We start from the raw sequence: 18,908 nt of genomic DNA on the forward strand, positions 1-18,908 counted from the left end.
GTTTGAAGAAAAATCTCATCTTGTTGGGAGCCTTGGAATCCAAAGGCTCAGTAATCACTATGAGAGATGGAGTTTTAAAAGCCACATCTGGCGCACTTGTGATGATGAAGGGCATTAGGAAAAATAATTTATATTACTACCAAAGTAGTATAATTATTGGAGCAGTTGCAGCAACTTTCAGAGGTGATGATTTGGACGCAACCCAGTTGTGGCATATGCGGTTGGGACATGTTAGAGAGAAATCCTTGCAAATTCTGGCAAATAAAGGATTGTTGAAAGGTGCGAAGGCTTGCAAATTGAACTTTTGCGAGCATTGTGTTATGAGAAAGCAGAAGAGAGTGAAGTTAGGCACCACTATACATAATACAAAAGATATTATGGATTATATTCACTCAGATGTATGGGGTCCTTCAAAGACATCGTCTTTGGGATGAAGCCATTATTTTTTAACTTTTGTAGATGACTTTTCCAGAAGAGTTTGGGTGTATCCGATGAAGTCTAAAGATGAAGTGCTTCGAATTTTCCTGAAATAGAAAAATATGATCGAGAACCATATTGATAGAAAGATCAAACGTCTTAATAAGGACAATGGAGGGGAATATAAAAGTGGCCAATTCTTTGATGTTTATCATGAGTATGGTATTGTTCGACACTTCACTGTTAGAAATACACCACAACAGAATGGGGTGGCAGAGCGTATAAATTGAACACTATTGGAGAAAGTTCGATGTATGATGTCTAATGCTGGGTTAGGCAAGGAATTTTGGGCTGAGGCTGTGACATATGTTGGCCATCTCATCAATCGTCTGCAGTCATCAACGATAGGAGGAAAAACACCATTGGAGGTATGGTCTGGAAAACCTGCTACTGATTATGATTCCTTACTTGTATTTGGATCCACTACTTATTATCATGTGAAGGAATCCAAGCTTGATCCGAGAGCAAAGAATGCTCTCTTTATGAGAATCATCCATGGAGTGAAGGGATTCTGCCTTTGGTGTTTAAACACCAAGAAGATAATTTGTAGCAGAGATGTTACCTTTGATGAATTTGCCCTAGTAAAGAATGTAACAAATGAAGCTGTCCAGACAAGTAGTACTCCGCAGCAAGTGGAGCATACTCCAAAACATGTGGAGTTTCAGCAGATGATGATTCCAGAAGTTGATGCAACTGATTCTTCGACTCCAATAGAAGAATCAAAAGATGAAGAGGTTCAAACCCAAGAACCATTGGAGACACCAGAACCACTTGCAGTTACAAGGCCAAGGAGAGAAATTCATAGACCTGCTTGATTTGTTGATATGGTGGCCTATGCTCTTCTAGTTGTTGATGATGATATCCCTATCACTTACCAAGAAATAATACAAAGCTTGGAAAGTGATAAGTGGAAAAGTGCCATGGATGAATAAATGTAATCTCTCCAAAAGAACAACACTTGGAAACTGGCACAATTATCGAAAGGTAAAAGAGCAATTGGATGCAAGTGGGTATTTGCAAAGAAAGATGGATCTCATAGCAAGAAAGATATTCGCTACAAGGCACAGTTGGTAGCTAAAGGCTACGCTCAAAATGAGGGAATCGACTACAATGAAGTATTTTCCCATGTTGTGAAGCATTCCTCCGTTAGAATATTGTTGGCCTTGGTAGCATAGTTGAATTTGTTGCTAGTTCAACTTGATATAAAGACGGCTTTCTTGCACTGTGATTTAGAAGAATAGATCTATATGACTCAACCAGAAGGATACAAAGATGGTGGTTGTGAGAAATGAGTTTGTAAGCTGAACAAATCGATATATGGATTGAAGCAATCTCCGAGGCAGTGGTACAAGCGATTTGATAGATTTATGAGGAGGAAAAAGTACACTAGAAGCAAATATGATCATTGTGTGTATTTGCAAAATATCAAAGATGGATCTTTCATTTATCTTCTCTTGTACGTTGACGATATGGTGATCGCTTCGAAGAGTCAAAAGGAGATATACAAATTAAAGGCTCAGTTGAATCAAGAGTTTGAGATGAAAGATCTAGGTGAGGCCAAGAAGATTCTTGGTATGGAGATAAGCAGAGATAGACAGAAAGAGAAGCTTTGTTTAACACAGAAACAATATTGAGAAAGATATTACAATGTTTTGGCGTAAATGAAAATACCAAACATGTAAGTATCCCACTGGCTTCTCATTTGAAACTTAGTTCTTAATTATCTCCTAAAACTAACGAAGAACGAGAGTATATGGCAAAAGTTCCATATGCTAGTGCAGTTGGGAGCTTGATGTATGCAATGGTGTGTACGCGTCTTGATATTTCACAAGCAGTTGGAGTTGTGAGCAGGTACATGCATGATCGTGGAGAAGGACATTGGCAAGCTGTGAAATGGATTCTACGGTATCTCCAACAAACCGTGGATGTTGGTTTAGTTTTTGAACAAGATGAAGCACTTGGTCAGTGTGTGGTTAGATATGTTGATTCTGACTATGCTGGTGATTTGGATAAGCGTCAATCAACTACTGGTATTTGTTTACTCTTGTTAAAGCCCCAGTAAGTTGGAAGTCTACTTTGCAATCTACGGTGGCTTGTTCTACTACAGAGGCAGAATACATGGCAGTTTCAGAAGCTGTAAAGGAAGCAATTTGGCTTAACGGGTTGATGGAAGACTTGGGAGTTGTACAAAGTCACATTAGTCTCTATTGTGACAACAAGCACTATTCACTTAGCGAAAAATCAATTATACCATTCAAGGACTAAGCATATCGACATGAGGTATCACTTTGTGTATGAGTTCTTTGAATAAGGAAAGATTATACTTCATAAAATAGCGACATCAGAAAATCCTGCAGATATGATGACCAAGGTGGTAACAATAATCAAGTTCAATCATTGTTTGAACTTGATTAACATCCTTAAAGTTTGAGCACCTTCGGGTGTATGAAACTTGTGAGTGCAATTAGAGGCACTACATTAAAAGAGCTTCATGAAATATAGGGAGTTGAAGAAGTTGAGTAGGCTTGGTAATTTCAAGCCAAGGTGGATATTTGTTATATTTTGGCTTGAAATTAAGTTTGGCAAATTGGAAATTTCATCTTGGTTGGTGGCCAACTTATTAAAAAATTCATCTTGGTTGGTGTCCAACTTATTGGAAAATTCTTTGGTAGGTGGTCAACTTATTTTTCATTTTGATCCCTAAAATATTAGGTTATTTATAAGTTTAGTCCTTAAAACTCAACTATAAATAAACCTAAGTATTTCATTAGAAATCATCCCAAAAACAAGTTCTCTCTTCCTCTTGTTTTCTTCATTCTCTCACTTTGGGAATTCTAAAGAATTCCATTTGTTGTAATATTTGTTGATAGTGAAGTTATCATCCGGTGTGGTGCCCGATGAGTAGACGATATTCTCGTCGAACCTCATAAATTTGGTGTGTTATCTCCTTTATTGTTTTTTATTCGGTTTTCCATTGTGTTTCAATATTCAATAGTTTGATAGGTTTATCCATTGTGGAACCTTTGGTGTTTTGATCTTGACATTTTAGGTCAATTTTGAAACTACGTTCGTGTGGAAAATAACCCAGTTTCCACAACAAATCAAAACTTATTTCATATATTATGGAAAAAAATCAAGTTTTTACTTATTTGATAAAGTAGTAGTAAAAAGTGTTTATAAAGAATGCATTCAATAAAAAAAGTTATTTTTAATACCAATGGGTTGCCCATGAAAGTAGGCACCGTAATATATTGTCCACTATTTGTGAGTACTAATTATGGATGCAGAATTATGTGCAAGTATACACAATCGAACAAGTAATACAGTGAAGAGTGAGTATCGTCTCCACAGGGATTTGAGGAAATTGATAAGTTCTATCAAAGTGCTTTACTATGTCACCTAAGTAAAGTTGTTATTTGCAAATGAAAATGCTGTGGCAAAATGAATGGACGTTGTGGAAATTGTGTGATGGTAATATGGTAGCAAATTGAGATGTTATGGCAAATTTAATTGTGTCGAGTGCAAACAAATGAAAATGTAACGACAAAATAAATTGTAAATACTGGATTTGATTCTAAGGACTTTAGACTCCTCACACGACAAACTACTATAGGAATGAGTGATAGGAGTTACTTAGGAAAATTTAAGTCTACTTCTCAGAATGGTCTTACTTCTATACCTTATCTGCCCGAAAGTGTTTACTAAGGGTGCTCTATGCTATCTCTAGTTAAGGTACTCGACAGGTTGAAGATGCCTTGGTAAAATCGGTTGGTGTTAGCTACTGCAGGGATCATATTGGTCCAGATAACGGGATATGTCTCGGCAATACCTTTTTGCGGTAGCATTAATATCTAACCTATCGCTCATGCACAACTCCTTTTAGTCGAATAAAATCCTAGCCTTATCTCTAAGGTAGATTAGGCCTAGTTACTACCTAGAACCCCTTGCTTATGCAGTTCCTCCATAGTTTCTCTCGAACACTAAGGATGTGCTACCTAGGCATTCTCTCGAACACTAAGTAATCTCCTAAGGAACGACTACTTTCGTAGCTCCTACAACCTTAAGGCAGTAAGCTTCATAAAATAAACAGAATATAAGATAGAAAAATAACCATTCATTAAAGCAAAACATAAATATCCAAAATAAACTCCCACCAAATAGGATTAGTTCATGGTGGGGTTCAAAATAAGCAAGCACAAAGCAAGTTAATCCGTTCCTTACAACCCAAATAATAAATAATGAAAGCAAAGAGCAAAGGGAAGGAGGAAAAGCCTTCGACGTGCACTGGCAAAGCTTCCCTCGGCCACCACGAATTGTCCCAGTGATCTAACTCCTCTCGGACACCTAGTTCGCCACTCCCTCTAGCTTGTGAATGGAGGAATGCCACAGTAAAAATGATTGATGGAAAAAATATATATATTTTTCTCCGAATTTTTAGGCTCTTGGCGGTTGTGTAAAAGTCTCAAAGTCCCTCCAAAAAAGTCTGGCTTCATCTCCTATTTATAGGGGAGAATAAACCTAGGGTTTGTGTTAAAATTACCCTAGTACCCTAAAGTTCATTCCTTTTATATGAGAGTTGGTGTAGAGATGATAATTGGCCCCTCCTTTTATAGCTGATTACAGAAATCACGTATAGTACATGACAACTGGCTCTTACTAAAAATATCTTCTTTGACTTTTTTCTGCCCAGAAATGTCGTCCGAGATGTCGTGGCAATCTCATTTTACTCAGTAGTCTCATCATGTCATGGCAATTTCCTTTTGCTTATCCTTGCTCCCAAATCCTGCACATCATCAAACAAAATACCTTCCCCATAAAGCAACACTGATTACAAAATAAAATGTCGCGACAAACAAAATTTCACCACATGCAACTATATGCTCCTAAATGCATCTATATGATCCTATATGAGCTCTTAGACAGTCAATAACTTAAGTGAAAAGGTCCCAAATATGACATTTTTACGGAGTTATGACACCCCAAACTTAAGCTATTGCTTGTCCTCAAGCAATGGATAGTATTAAGCAAAATAAAAATACAATGGCAAGTTCAGAAATAGAATAGTGGGATAGAATTTCAGCCCTCAGAACATTTGGCTTCAACATGCTAGACTAGTTTGAGAAATCAAGTATTTTCCCCTAAGGTAAGATTCTTTGTGTGGGTGTGTACGTGTTTGTATCCAGTCCATGCTTAACAAACCTAAAAATTTTCTACGCAAGCTTTCTTGTTTTGCCACGATATTTACAAGTTTACTCCCATATTGTTTTCTTTTCCTTTTTCCTTTTTTTCTTTTTAACACTGCTACAAGGGGAGTCAACCCATTACACCTATCATCCCACACTCTAGGTGAAAGGGAGCATACCTTTCACCCCCAAGCTAGTCAGGTAGAGTCATCCTGTGACTACTTTCATTCACTCATATATCATAGTTTCCATTTATTTATTTATAGTTTCTAGGAAATGTCATAGCATAGTGGAGTGTCCTTCTACAGATATGTCGTATCATTTATTCACAACTTTATTTTTTTACAAAGTGGGGTTTTCATCGTTTATGCCAAGACATGCAAGAATTCTCTTATAAAAAATTTCTAAGTTCCTTAAGCATGAAAAACATACAATCGTGTATTCAAGGGTTTCAAAGAAGCAAGTCCTAGAGTTGGTTCTATCATCCTCAACAGTCATGTACATTCAATCCTAGCCATCAATAGTTTACCATCATCGGGCATCCTTAATTTATTCCAGAAAACCAATTCAACCAATTACTAATGTCATGGCATATTCATTCTACTAATATTATCATGCAATGATTTAAGAACCCTACCTCCCCCAAACTTGAGAGAAGCATTATCCTCAATGCTTAAAAACTAAGGAAAATTAAACTACATGTTATGACATGCAATGCAATGCAAGGTACCTTGACTTCATGCTTGTGGTGGTATGGCGGAGGTGCAACATGTGCGCTTTCAAAATTGTGTGGGGCTGGACTGTTCAGAATCTGATGCTGGTACGATTGAAAGTTAGATGGATCCTAACATTGCAAAGAAAAATAAAATAGCCAATTAAAAGGAAACTGAATAAAAATAATAACAAAATAAACATTTATTTATGCACATGAGTAAATCCAAAATGTAACAACATCCTCAAGATGCTTAGCAGATTTCGACATTGCGCAAGAAGAATGCATATTTGTCACGCATAGGCGAAGCTCCTTGATAAGCCTTTAGACGTTGTCCATTGACTTTAAAGATGGACCCATCGTTCATGTTCTTGATATCCATAGTGCCATGAGGGTAAACATGGTGGACTTCGAATAGTCTTGACCATCGTGACTTCAATTTACCAGGAAAGAGCTTGAGCCTCGAGTTAAACAAGAGCACCTGCTGGCCAATATGAAAATGTCGTGCCAAAAGCATTCTGTCATACCACTTCTTGGTTTTTTCTTTGTAGAGCTTGGCATTTTCATATGCTTGCGCTCGAAACTCTTCCATCTCATTCAGGTCGAGCAACATTTTCTCCCCAACTAGTTGCGCGTTAAAGTTCAGCTTCTTGATTGCCCAGTATGCCTTATGTTCTAGCTTAACTGGGAGGTGGCAGGCTTTTCCAAATACCATCTTGAAGGGCGAATTCCCAAATATGTCTTAAATGTCGTCCGGTATGCCCAGAGTTCTTCATCCAGTTTTGGGGACTAATCTTTTCTTTAGGGTTCATCACCTTCTCGAGGATCTGCTTGATTTCACGGTTAGATACTTCCGCTTGCCCATTAGTTTGTGGGTGATATGCTGTGGCAATTTTATGTCACCATACTTTTGTAATGCCTTGGAAATTACCTTGTTATCAAAGTGGGTGCCCTCGTCACTGATGATGGCTCTTGGTACTCCAAATCGAGTAAAAATGTTCTTGTGAAGGAACTTGAGCATCGTCTTAGAGTCATTTCTCGGTGTGACAATCGCTTCAACCCACTTAGATACGTAATCCACCGTGAGTAAGATGTATAAGTCTCCAAAAGAAGAGGGGAATGGTCCCATAAAATCAATGCCCCAAACATCGAAGAGCTCTATCTCTAAAATATTTTATAGTGGCATTTTGTGTCGTCTGAAAATGTTCTCAGTGTGCTGGCATCTGTCGCATACTTCGCAAAATTTGTGGGCATTTTTAAATAGGGATGACCAGTAGAAGCCTGATTGAAGGACCTTGCAGCAGTCCTCGCACCTCCAAATGCCCTCCATAGGGTGCTGTGTGGCAATGGCGTAAGGTATCTTGTTGCTCCTCTTCGGGGACACACTGTCAAATCATTTGATCGGCACATTATTTAAACAAGTACGCCTCATCCCAAAAATAGAACTTGGCATCATGCATAAACTTCTTCTTGCCCTGGCTATTCAATTCATAAGGAAAACACCACTAACAAGAAAATTAACAAGGTCAGCGTACCACGAAATTGCCGTGGCATATACAATTTTCTCATCAGGGAATTCTTCCTTAATATCAAAAATGTCAAGGCATTTTGAAATATTTTCTATTCTAGATAAATGGTCTGCAACCTGGTTTTCAGTACCTTTCCTATCGATTACCTCTAAGTCGAACTCCTACAGCAGTAATATACACCTAATAAGTCTAGGCTTGGCATCTTTCTTGTTCACTAAGTATTTTATAGCTGAGTGATCGGTGTGAACTATGACTTTGGTGCCTATCAAGTATGACCTAAACTTGTCAAATTCAAATACCACGGCAAGTAATTCTTTCTCAGTAGTAGTATAGTTTAATTGTGCCTCATTCAATATACAACAAGCATAGTAAATGACATGGAAAATTTTACCTCCTAGTTACCCAAGCACAACTCCCACAGAAAAATCACTTGCATCACACATCAACTCAAATGGTGATGTCCAATCTGGGGAACCACGATCGATGTAGAGATAAGTTTTTGCTTCAGCTCTTTGAATGCGCCATGGCATTTCTGATCGAACACGAACGACTGGTTCTATTGCAGAAGGGTGCACAAGGGCTTGTATATTGTGGAGAAGTCCTTGATAATCTCCGATAAAATCTAGTATGTCCAAGAAACTCCGAATGCCCTTGACAGAATTTAGTGCGGGTAACTTCTCGATCGCCTCAATCTTTGCTTTGTCCACCTCAATGCCCTTTTGAAGAAATTTTATAGCCAAGAACAATACCCTTGGTCACCATGAAGTGACATTTTTCCTAGTTCAGCACGAGATCAGCCTCCTCACATCGCTTCAGTACCTTTGCCAAATTGCCGAGGCATTTTTGTAAATCATATCCAGAAACAGAAAAATCATCCATAAAATTTTTAGAAAGTCTTCAACCATGTCTGAAAATATGGCTTGCATGCAGCGCTGAAAGGTTGCTGGGGCATTACAGAGTCCAAAAGGCATTCTTTTAAAAGCATACGTGCCATAGGGACACGTGAATGTTGTCTCCTCTTGGTCTTCCAGTGCGATTGCAATCTGATTATACCCCGAGTATCCGTCCAAGAAACAATAAAATGCCTTGCTAGCAAGTCGATCCAGCATTTGATCGATGAACGACAAAGGGAAGTGATCCTTCTTGGTGGCCTTGTTGAGCTTGCGGTAGTCCATGCAAATGCGCCACTCGGTGATAGTGCGTGTAGGTGGCAACTCGTTGTCTTTGCTTGCCACCACGGTTGTGCCTCCCTTCTTTGGCACACATTAGATGGGACTCACCCAAGAACTATCTGAAATGGGGTAAATCACTCCAGTGTCAAGCCATTTGAGAATCTCTTTCATAGCGACTTGCTTCATGATTGGATTTAATCTTCGCTGCGGCTCTATGGATTTGCCATGGCATTCTCCAGTATGATTTTATGCATGCAGATTGTTGGACTTATTCCCTTCAAATCTGCCATTGTCCATCATAACGCTTTCTTATACTGTGACAAAACACTTAACAAACTAGATTCTTGGTTAGGGTAGAGCATATTTAAGATGATGTGGCAAATTCTTAAGTTATAGGGTAGGAGCATGCTGTAATGAGGGCTTGGGAGGAACAAACTCTTCAAAATTCAAAGGTTCAAAACGCGTACCTGGGCTAGCTTTGAGGAAGCTAGCCTGCTATTCCTCGGACGAAAAATCATTAGGCTCTTCGGCCTTTAAGTCTTCCAGTAACCTCTCATCAGTCTCTAGCTGAGTGAAATTGTCATGGCAAAATTGATCTGCTTCTTTTGTAATTACAGATCCACTTCTAAAATACACTGGCATTCTTCAAATTATCCATGTATTTGAGGGATCGGAAGACATTCACAGTGACATGTTGATCGGCCACTCTCATTGTCAGCTCGCCCCTCTCGCAGTCGATGAGAATACGACCGGTAGATAGGAAGGGTCTCCCCAATATGATGGGTGCTGTGGCATCGATCTCATAGTCTAGAATCAGAAAATCGACAGGAAAAATGAACTTGTTAACCCGCATGATGACACCTTCAATTTGCCCTTCAGGACACACATGTGAACGATCGGCTAATTGCAAGATGACAGAAGTGGGTCTCGCATTTCCTATCCCAAGCTTTACAAAGATTGACTTAGGCATGAAGTTCACGCTTGAGCCAAGGTCACATAATGCCTTCCCAACAAATTTGTCTCCTATCGAACATGCGATGATAAAACTGCCTGGATCATGTCTCTTCGGTGGCAGCTTGCTTAAGGATGAGTAAAATTCTTTTGCCATGCAATTGTCTCGTACTACTCAGCCTTTCTTTTCTTGGTCACAATATCCTTGAGGAACTTAGCATATGTAGGCATTTGTTCCATGTCCTCCAAAAAGGAACATTGATTTGAAGTTGACTCAGAATGTCAACGAACTTCTTGAATTGAATATCCTCGTTATGCTTCTCCAGTCTCTGTGGAAAAAGAGGTGGGGGTCTAACTTCTTGTACTGACGGGGTGGGAACAGAATTTGCCTTGGCATTTTTGTTTACCCCCTCAGTTTCTTTACTCAAAGAACCCTTGTCCTTATCATCTTCCACTGGTGCTTCTTCCGGCACTTCCTGCTCAGGTTGCACGGTCTCAGGGGGTGAATTATCCTTTGATGTTCCCCTAAACTTGTCTTCAACATTAATTTGGGTACCACTCCGTAAAGTTAGTACATTGCAGTGTTCTTTTCCATGAGGTTTTGTGACTTTAGTGTCACTCAGCAGATGTCCTGGTCGTCGTTCTTGTAATGCCGCAACAATCTGACCAACCTGACTCTCCAACGCCCTCAGAGATGAACTGTGGCTCTGAAGCAGGGCTCTTTGGTTTTTGATGGAGGTTGCATGGTCTTGCAACATTGTTTTCGTTGTTACTATGAACTCTTGCATTGTGGCCTCCAAAGAACTGGTGTTACATGAAGATGACCCTCAATTGTTGGAATTATGCCATGGTATATTCGATTGAAATCCCTGGGAGTCATTGAAATTCTACTACGAGCTGGTTGATGAGCATTGATGGTTCCTTGATTTCCCTAAGAAAAGTTCAGATGTTGACGCCATCCAGGATTATATGTGTTAGAATAGGGGTTGTTGTTGCCTCGATTGAAGTTGCCTACAAAGTTGATAGATTCCTGATTGGTCGAGCAGTCACTCTCATTGTGATTGTCGTGGCATAATAAACATGATGAATGGGTTGTCTTCACTTCTCTCACCTCGCTTGGTCTTTGCAAATTCTTCAACATGTTGGTGATAGCAGCGAGTTGGGCGGACACCGTATCCTTAGACTCTAGCTCGAAAGTTCCATGTGATTTTAGCACAAGTCCAAGCCTTGTAGATGGAAATTGATAATCGTTGTTGACAATTCTGTTCAGAATGTCAAATGCCTCTTCTGGTGATTTGTTAAGTAATGTCCCATTTGTCGAGGCATCGAGCATCATCCTTGTGGTGCATTAACTCCATTATAGAACATCACCACTTGGATCCAATCTTTAAAACCATGATTTGAACATTTGAGAAGCAATCCCTTATATCGATCCCAGCATTCATACATAGACTCGTCATCAACTTGACGAAAGGAAGCAATGTCGTTCCTCAGTTGGGTGTTCATATTCGGAGCATTACTGCAACAAAGTTTTTTTGCACAGATCAATCCACGACTCCATTGAACCCGCTGGAATGCCACTTAACCAAGCTCTTTCTCGGTCACGCAGAGAATATGTAAATAGCTTTAACTTCAAGACATCTTCGTACACTCCTTGTTGGCGAAAAGAATAGCACACCTCCAAGAAGTTACGAATATGTTGTCTGGCATCTTCATTTGGCATGCCCCCGAATTTCCCTATGAAATTCAGCATATTGAGCATGACAGGTTTGAGCTCGAAGTGGGTTGCCTGAATTTATGGTGACACTATTCCAGGATTTAAGTCATCTAAGATCGGGTTTAAGTGATCACGAATGGCACGAGGTCGGGCTGCATTCCCAGCAATTGGAATTGCCCCGGAATTCAGATCGTCCTCATGGTCAATGCCTTGATTTCCGATTTGATACATATTTGCACGTTGAGCACGCCTTCTTTGCCTAAAAAGCCTCTCGATCTCAGGTTCAACTGGTTCTAATGGCTCGTTCGATTGTCCTTTGGTCATACACCGTAAAAAACCTAAAAGAGATAAGGAAAATAAAAATAAAACTATAAAAAAATAAAAATAAACAAGTAAAATAAAAATGCTTTGACAAAACAAATTAACTTCTAGTTGTCAATCCCTGGCAACGACGCCAAAAACTTTTCAGTTGTTTGTGAGTACTAATTATGGATGCGGAATTATGTGAAAGTATACACAATTGAACAAGTAATACAGTGATGAGTGAGTATCGTCTCCACAGGGATTGGAGGATATTGATAAGTTTGATCAAAGTGCTTTACTATGTCACCTAAGTTAGTGATGTTATTTACAAATAAAAATGTTGTGGCAAAATGAATGGATATTGTGAAATTTTCTGATGTAATATGGTAGCAAATTGAGATGTTATGACAAATTTAATTGTGCCGAGTGCAAACAAATGAAAATGTAACGGCAAAATAAATTGTAAATATTGGATTTGATTCTAAGGACTTTAGACTCCTCACACGACAAGCTACTATGGGAATAAGTGATAGGAGTTACTTAGGAAACTTTAAATCTACTTCTCATAATGGTCTTACTTCTATGCCTTATATGCCCGACAGAGTTTACTAAGGGTGCCCTATGTTATCTCTAGTTAAGGGACTCGGCAGGTTGAAGATTCCTCGGCAAAACTAGTTGGCGTTAGCTACTGCAGGGATCCTATTGGTCCAGATAACAGGATATGTCTCGGCAATACCTTTTTGCGGCAACATTAACATCTAACCTATCGCTTATTCACAACTCCTTTTAGTCGAATGAAATCCTAGTTTTATCTCTAAGGTGGATTAGGCATAGTTACTACCTAGAACCCCTTGTTTATGCGGTTCCTCCCTAGCTTCTCTCGAACACTAAGGATGTGCTACCTAGGCATTCTCTCGAACACTAAGTAATCTCCTAAGGAACGGTTACTCTCGTAGCTCCTACAACCTTAAGGCACTAAGCTTCATAAACAAAACATAATATAACATAGGAAAATAACCATTCATTAAAGCAAAACTTAAATATCCAAAATAAACTCCCACCAAATAGGATTAGTTCATGGTGGGGTTCGAAATAAGCAAGCACAAAGCAAGTTAATTCGTTCCTTACAACCCAAATAATAAATAACGAAAGCAAAGAGCAAAGGGAATGAGGAAAAACCTTCGACGTGCACTGTCGGAGCTTCCCTCGGCCACCACAAACTGTCCCAGCGATCTAGCTCCTATCGGACGCCTAGTTCGCCACTCCCTCTAGCTTGTCAACGGAGGAATGCCACGGCAAAAACGATTGACGGAAAAAAGAGAGATCTTTTTCTCTGAATTTTTAGGCTCTTGGCGGCTGTGTAAAAGTTTCAAAGTCTCTCCAAAAAAGTCTGGCTTCATTTCCTATTTATAGGAGAGTTGGTGTAAAGATGGTAATTGGCCCCTCCTTTATAGCTTATTACAAAAATCACGTACAGTCAATGACAGCTGACTCTTACTAAAAATATATTCTTTGACTTTTTTCTGCCCAGAAATGCCGTCCGAGATGTCGCGGCAATCGCATTTTGCTCAGTAGTCTCATCATGTCATGACAATTTCCTTTTTCTTATCCTTGCTCCCAAATCCTGCACATCATCAAACAAAATACCTTCCCCATAAAGCAACACTGATTACAAAATAAAATTCCGTGACAAACAAAATTTCACCACATGCAACTATATGCTCCTAAATGCATCTATATGATCCTATATGAGCTCTTTGACAGTCAATAACTTAAGTGAAAATGTCCCAAATATGCCCTTTTTACGGAGTTATCATATATGCATGCACAAAGTATTCCCCCCAACCCCACCAGATGCATTTTCCGTACTTAGGTATGACAATATTCATAAATATAAGACAAGGACAGAGACATTATGGTGCACACTGCAATCTTGGTGCAGAACCCTTTCCTAAATAAGAAAAGACCATGTAAGAGCTATACTTTAAAGAGAATGAGAGCAATGGAGAACACAATAATCTTCTCTAATACCCATTCTTTGAGTTAGAAAATAGCAACAACCACAGTTGGAATATGCATAAAAAACAAACAGAATGAACATTCAGATTCTGTAAATGATATCCAGTTCATCATTTACTAGAGATATTTAATAGTGAGTCAGAAACATACACAATCGCTTTCTACATTTTTGAGCATTAATTTGAAAAAGAAAACATGTAACTGGTGATCCTAAATTTTATTATTTACAAGAACTACTTCAGGTTGGATTTGTTACAACCAAATTAGCCAATTACAAAGATAAAAGTAACTTGATCATCAAAATTTACATACACATTCAGACTACTACTAAAAACTATTCCCAAGATTAGGCTAATTAGCAATGGTACATGGGTCGTACTACCATAATCAAAGTCATAATTAACCCAAACTACGTAACATGCAATCTAATTTAAACTAAATGCCTCGAATAATGGTGAGCTAGACATAAATGAGAGAGAGAAGTTTCACCACTAATTGCATACTCAATGGCGTGCCACCTCTTTCAATCTGCAACTCTATCTTGTGCTCAACACTGTCATCAAGTAAAGTTTCCAACTTCAAAAATTGACTAATTACCTGCAATACATTTTCAATAACATATTGAAGCTAATAACATGTTGAGAAAATTCTATTAGAAAAATGAAAGCTGCTACAGCCAGTTTACTCAAAGAAATAAAAAAAGTGATCATAGTAAAAAACCCTTATTGAACAAGTACTATAAAGGGTTTTGTTGGAACCCATAAATAAAAAATCCACCTTAAAATCATTGAAAGCACCAAAGCGCAACACAGATCACCTATTAAAACTAGGTAGGAAGTCTTCTAGAGTTTCATATAAATCATACACATAAACACTAAGTTCCCTTAAGAGAGAGGAAGGAAGTCAATTAGGAATATACGTCATCACACAAAAATAGGTATATGATCAAAATCCATTCATGACTATTCTTGAAGAAGTTCATACATAAATTAATACAAAATATTAATATACATATTGAAATTTAGCCAAACCAGACACAAAGCCGGTCTTCCTCTAAATGCTTAATCATGTTAATATTTAATAACATTCATTGAAAATTGTAACTGTTAGTGGGTTTGAGTGAGTCTTTAGAAATTAGTTATTTAATTGGTAGTGGAGTTAGTGGCTTAGTTGTGATGATAGAGTCGTGGGTGGTTAATACGTTATGATGTAAAGCCTATTTATAGGCTTCTTTTCTTTTATCAATATGAAGAAATATTGAACTTTCCTACACTACACGTTTCAAGTTTTTCCACTTTGTAGCAGTTCTTTTCTTGACTTTTCTCTACTTTATTTCCATCAGTGGTATCAGAGCCAGGTTAAAAGCAAGAGAGAGAGTTTCCAAATAGCATTGATGGCTTCAGACTCAAATTTTGTGCAGACTGCGATCCCACGTTTTGATGGTCACTCTGATCATTGGAGTATGCTAATGGAGAATTTTCTACGGTCCAAAGAGTATTTGCCGATTGTTGAATCTGGAATTCAAGCAACAACACCTAATGCAGTCTTGACAGATACTCAGAAAACAGAGTTGGAAGGGAGAAAACTCAAGGATTTGAAGGCAAAAAACTACCTCTTCCAGGAAATTGATCGTCCCATCTTGGAAATAATTCTTAGCAAAGAAACTTCCAAAGATATTTGGGATTCCATGAAGAAAAAATATGAAGGCTCTGCTAAAATGAAGCGTGCACAGCTTCAAACTTTGAGAAGAGATTTTGAGACTCTACAAATGAAGGATGGAGAATCTGTCACCAGCTACTGTGCCAGGACTATGGAGATTAGCAACAAAATGCGCTTTCATGGTGAGAAGATGGAAGATGTCACCATTGTTGAAAAGATATTGCGTTCTCTGACACCAAAGTTTGATTATGTCGTATGTTCGATTGAAGAATCGAAAGACATAGATACATTTTCTCTTGATGAATTGCAGAGCTCCTTACTGGTCCATGAACAGAAGATGAACCGAAGTTCAATTTCAGAGGAGCAAGCTTTGAAGGCTTCTACCTTTACCTCATTTCTCAAACTCAAGAGGAAGGGGTAAAGGTAGAGGTCGAGGAGGCAGAAACAATAATGAACGTGGGAACCAACAACAAAGTCATCATCAGGAGAGTAAATTTCAAAGAAGAGGCAGAGGACGTGGAGGCCACCACTCGATAACTTATTGATCAAAGTCAGCAGACAAGTCCAATGTTGAATGTTTCAGATGCCATAGGTATGGCCATTATAAATCAGAATGCCAAAGTGATTTGAATAAACAAAGTGGAGATCAAACTAATTTTGCAAAAATGAAGAAGATGTGTCTCTTTTGATGGTGTGTCACGTGAAAGAAGAAACTCAACAACAAATGTGGTTTTTAGACACTGGCTGCAGCAATCACATGTGTGGAGAGAAGATTCATTTTCTGACTTGGATGAATCTTTTCGTAGCTCTGTTAAGTTTGGTGACAACTCCAGAATTTCTGTTATGGGAAAGGAAAAGTAACAATTCAAACCAAAGGAAATTTCACTCACACTATCGCTAATGTTTATTTTGTGCCAGATCTAAAGACCAACTTGCTTAGTGTGGGTCAGTTACAAGAAAAAGGATACGAGATTGCTATCAAAGATAGAGTATGTCAAATTCAAGACACAAAGTTGGAGTTAATTGCTGAAGTTAACATGACGGCGAATCGTTTGTTCCCACTATATCTCCACAATACAACTCATACGTGCTTCTCAACAAAATTAAAAGATGAGGCGTGGCTATGGCACTTTTGCTATGGGCATCTAAATTTTGGCGGATTGAAAACACTACAACAAAAGAACATGGTGACAGGGCTTCCTCAAATTACAGTATCCTTTCAAGTTTGTGAAGAATTTGTTGTTAGCAAACAACACCGTAATCAATTCCCACAAGGAAAATCTTGGAGAGCGAAGAAAGCATTGGAGCTTGTTCATTCCGACATTTGTGGGCCAATAACACCACATTCTAATGGAGGTAAAAGATATATAATTACTTTCATTGATGATTATAGTCGTAAGATATGGGTTTATTTATTTATTTTTTCATTGGTGCGAAGCCTTTTGACAAAAGTGGCATTCCAAAAAGTTTCTGGCCTGAAGCAGTGAATTGGAGCATTCATATATTGAACAAAAGTCCTGTATTTGTTGTTCAAAATATGACACCAAAGGAAGCATGGAGCGGATGGAAACCTGCTGTAGATCATTTTCGGATTTTTGGGTGTATTGCCTATGCCCATATTCCAGATGAGAAGAGGAAGAAACTAGATAATAAGGGAGAAAAATGCATTTTTCTTGGTGTTAGTGATAAGTCAAAAGCTTATAAACTATACAATCCTAGCACCATGAAAATTGTCATTAGCCGTGATGTGGTATTTGATGAAGAAGTCACTTGGTCATGGAATCAAAATGGTGTTAAAGAAAGTATTCCAGCAGATTTTGATGATGAAGAGAAAGGGTAGCAACCTATGGAGGATGGGCAAGAAGTGAAAGTCACTCAAAATATTCCAATAGCTGAACAAAGCCCACTTGCAGCTGAATCACAAAGGTCTCAACGTGTTCGAAGAAGACCAGCATGGATGCATGATTATGAGGTAGCTGGAATTGATCAATCTGAAGACCCACTCACCCACTTTGCCTTGTTTTCAGATTGTGATCCTACTAGTTTTGAAGTGGCTGTCACAGAACCAAAATGGAGAAAGGTTATGGATGCTGAAATTGCAGCCATTGAAATAAATGATACATGGGAGCTATGTGATCTTCCAAATGGGCAGAAGACTATTGGCGTAAAGTGGGTATACAAGACAAAGCTGAAGGAGAATGGTGAGATTGACAAGCACAAGGCACGCTTGGTAGCTAAGGGTTACATGCAGGAGTTTGGTATTGATTATAAAGAAGTTTTTGCTCCGGTTGCAAGGCATGATACAATCAGGTTGGTGATTGCTATGGCAGCTCAAAACTCATGGCCTATCTTTCAGTTGGACGTGAAATCAGCCTTCCTCCATGGAGATTTGAAAGAAGAGGTATTTATCGATCAACCTCCTGGTTATGAAAAAATTGGCAATGAACATAAAGTGTATAAGTTAAAGAAAGCTCTATATGGATTAAAACAAGCTCCACGGGCTTGGTATAATCGTATAAAAACTTATTTTTTGAAGGAAGGATTTCAAAAATGTCCTCATGAATATACACTTTTTATAAAAATTGAAGATGGAGGGAAGATGTTCATTGTTTGCTTATATGTGGATGATCTAATCTATACTGGAAGTAATACAGTCATGTTTGAAAGCTTTAAGAAATCCATGATGGCTGAATTTGAAATGTCTGATCTTGGCATGATGCATTACTTTCTTGGCATAGAAGTGTTGCAATCCTCTGCTGGCATTTTTATTTCTCAAAAGAAGTATGTGGGAGAAATCTTGGACAAGTTTCAGATGAAGGATTGTAATCCTGTGAATACACCATCTGAGTTTGGTTTGAAGCTAAACAAGGATGAGGGAGGAAACAAGGTTAACAGTACACTTTACAAACAGATTGTGGGGAGCTTAATGTATTTGACAACAAGGCCTGATATAATGCATGCTGTAAGTGTCATTAGTAGATACATGGAGTGTCCAATAGAGATTCATCTTTTGGCTGCAAAAAGAATTCTTAGGTACTTGCAAGGTACTAAGGAGTTTGGGCTATTCTTTAAAAAGGGAGAAAAGTCAGATTTCTTTGGCTTTACAGATAGTGATTATACAGGAGATACTGATGATCGAAAAAGCACATCTGGGTATGTTTTCATGTTGGGAACAGGAGCTGTTTC

At 38.5% G+C, this 18,908-nt stretch overlaps 1 protein-coding gene and 1 pseudogene across 1 annotated transcript; one reads left to right on the forward strand and one right to left on the reverse strand.

Annotated features, from left to right (window-relative positions):
- The window catches only part of LOC120165456, a 69,350-nt pseudogene extending 58,568 nt beyond the window's left edge, over window positions 1-10,782 (reverse strand).
- Window positions 10,783-15,750: 4,968 nt separating this feature from the next.
- LOC120165457 lies at window positions 15,751-16,143 on the forward strand. The gene has a single exon (XM_039174970.1). It carries the CDS (start codon window positions 15,751-15,753, stop codon window positions 16,141-16,143), a length of 393 nt encoding a protein of 130 aa, XP_039030901.1.
- Window positions 16,144-18,908: the final 2,765 nt, after the last annotated feature.

Source organism: Hibiscus syriacus, unplaced genomic scaffold, assembly GCF_006381635.1.
Source record: "Hibiscus syriacus cultivar Baekdansim isolate YM2019G1 unplaced genomic scaffold, ASM638163v2 tig00111582_pilon, whole genome shotgun sequence".
In the NCBI taxonomy this organism is placed as follows: domain Eukaryota; kingdom Viridiplantae; phylum Streptophyta; class Magnoliopsida; order Malvales; family Malvaceae; genus Hibiscus; species Hibiscus syriacus.

Coding starts and splice junctions, on each gene's coding strand:
- LOC120165457 (XM_039174970.1), top strand. CDS start 15,751: ATGAAGAAAAAATATGAAGGCTCTGCTAAAATGAAGCGTGCACAGCTT.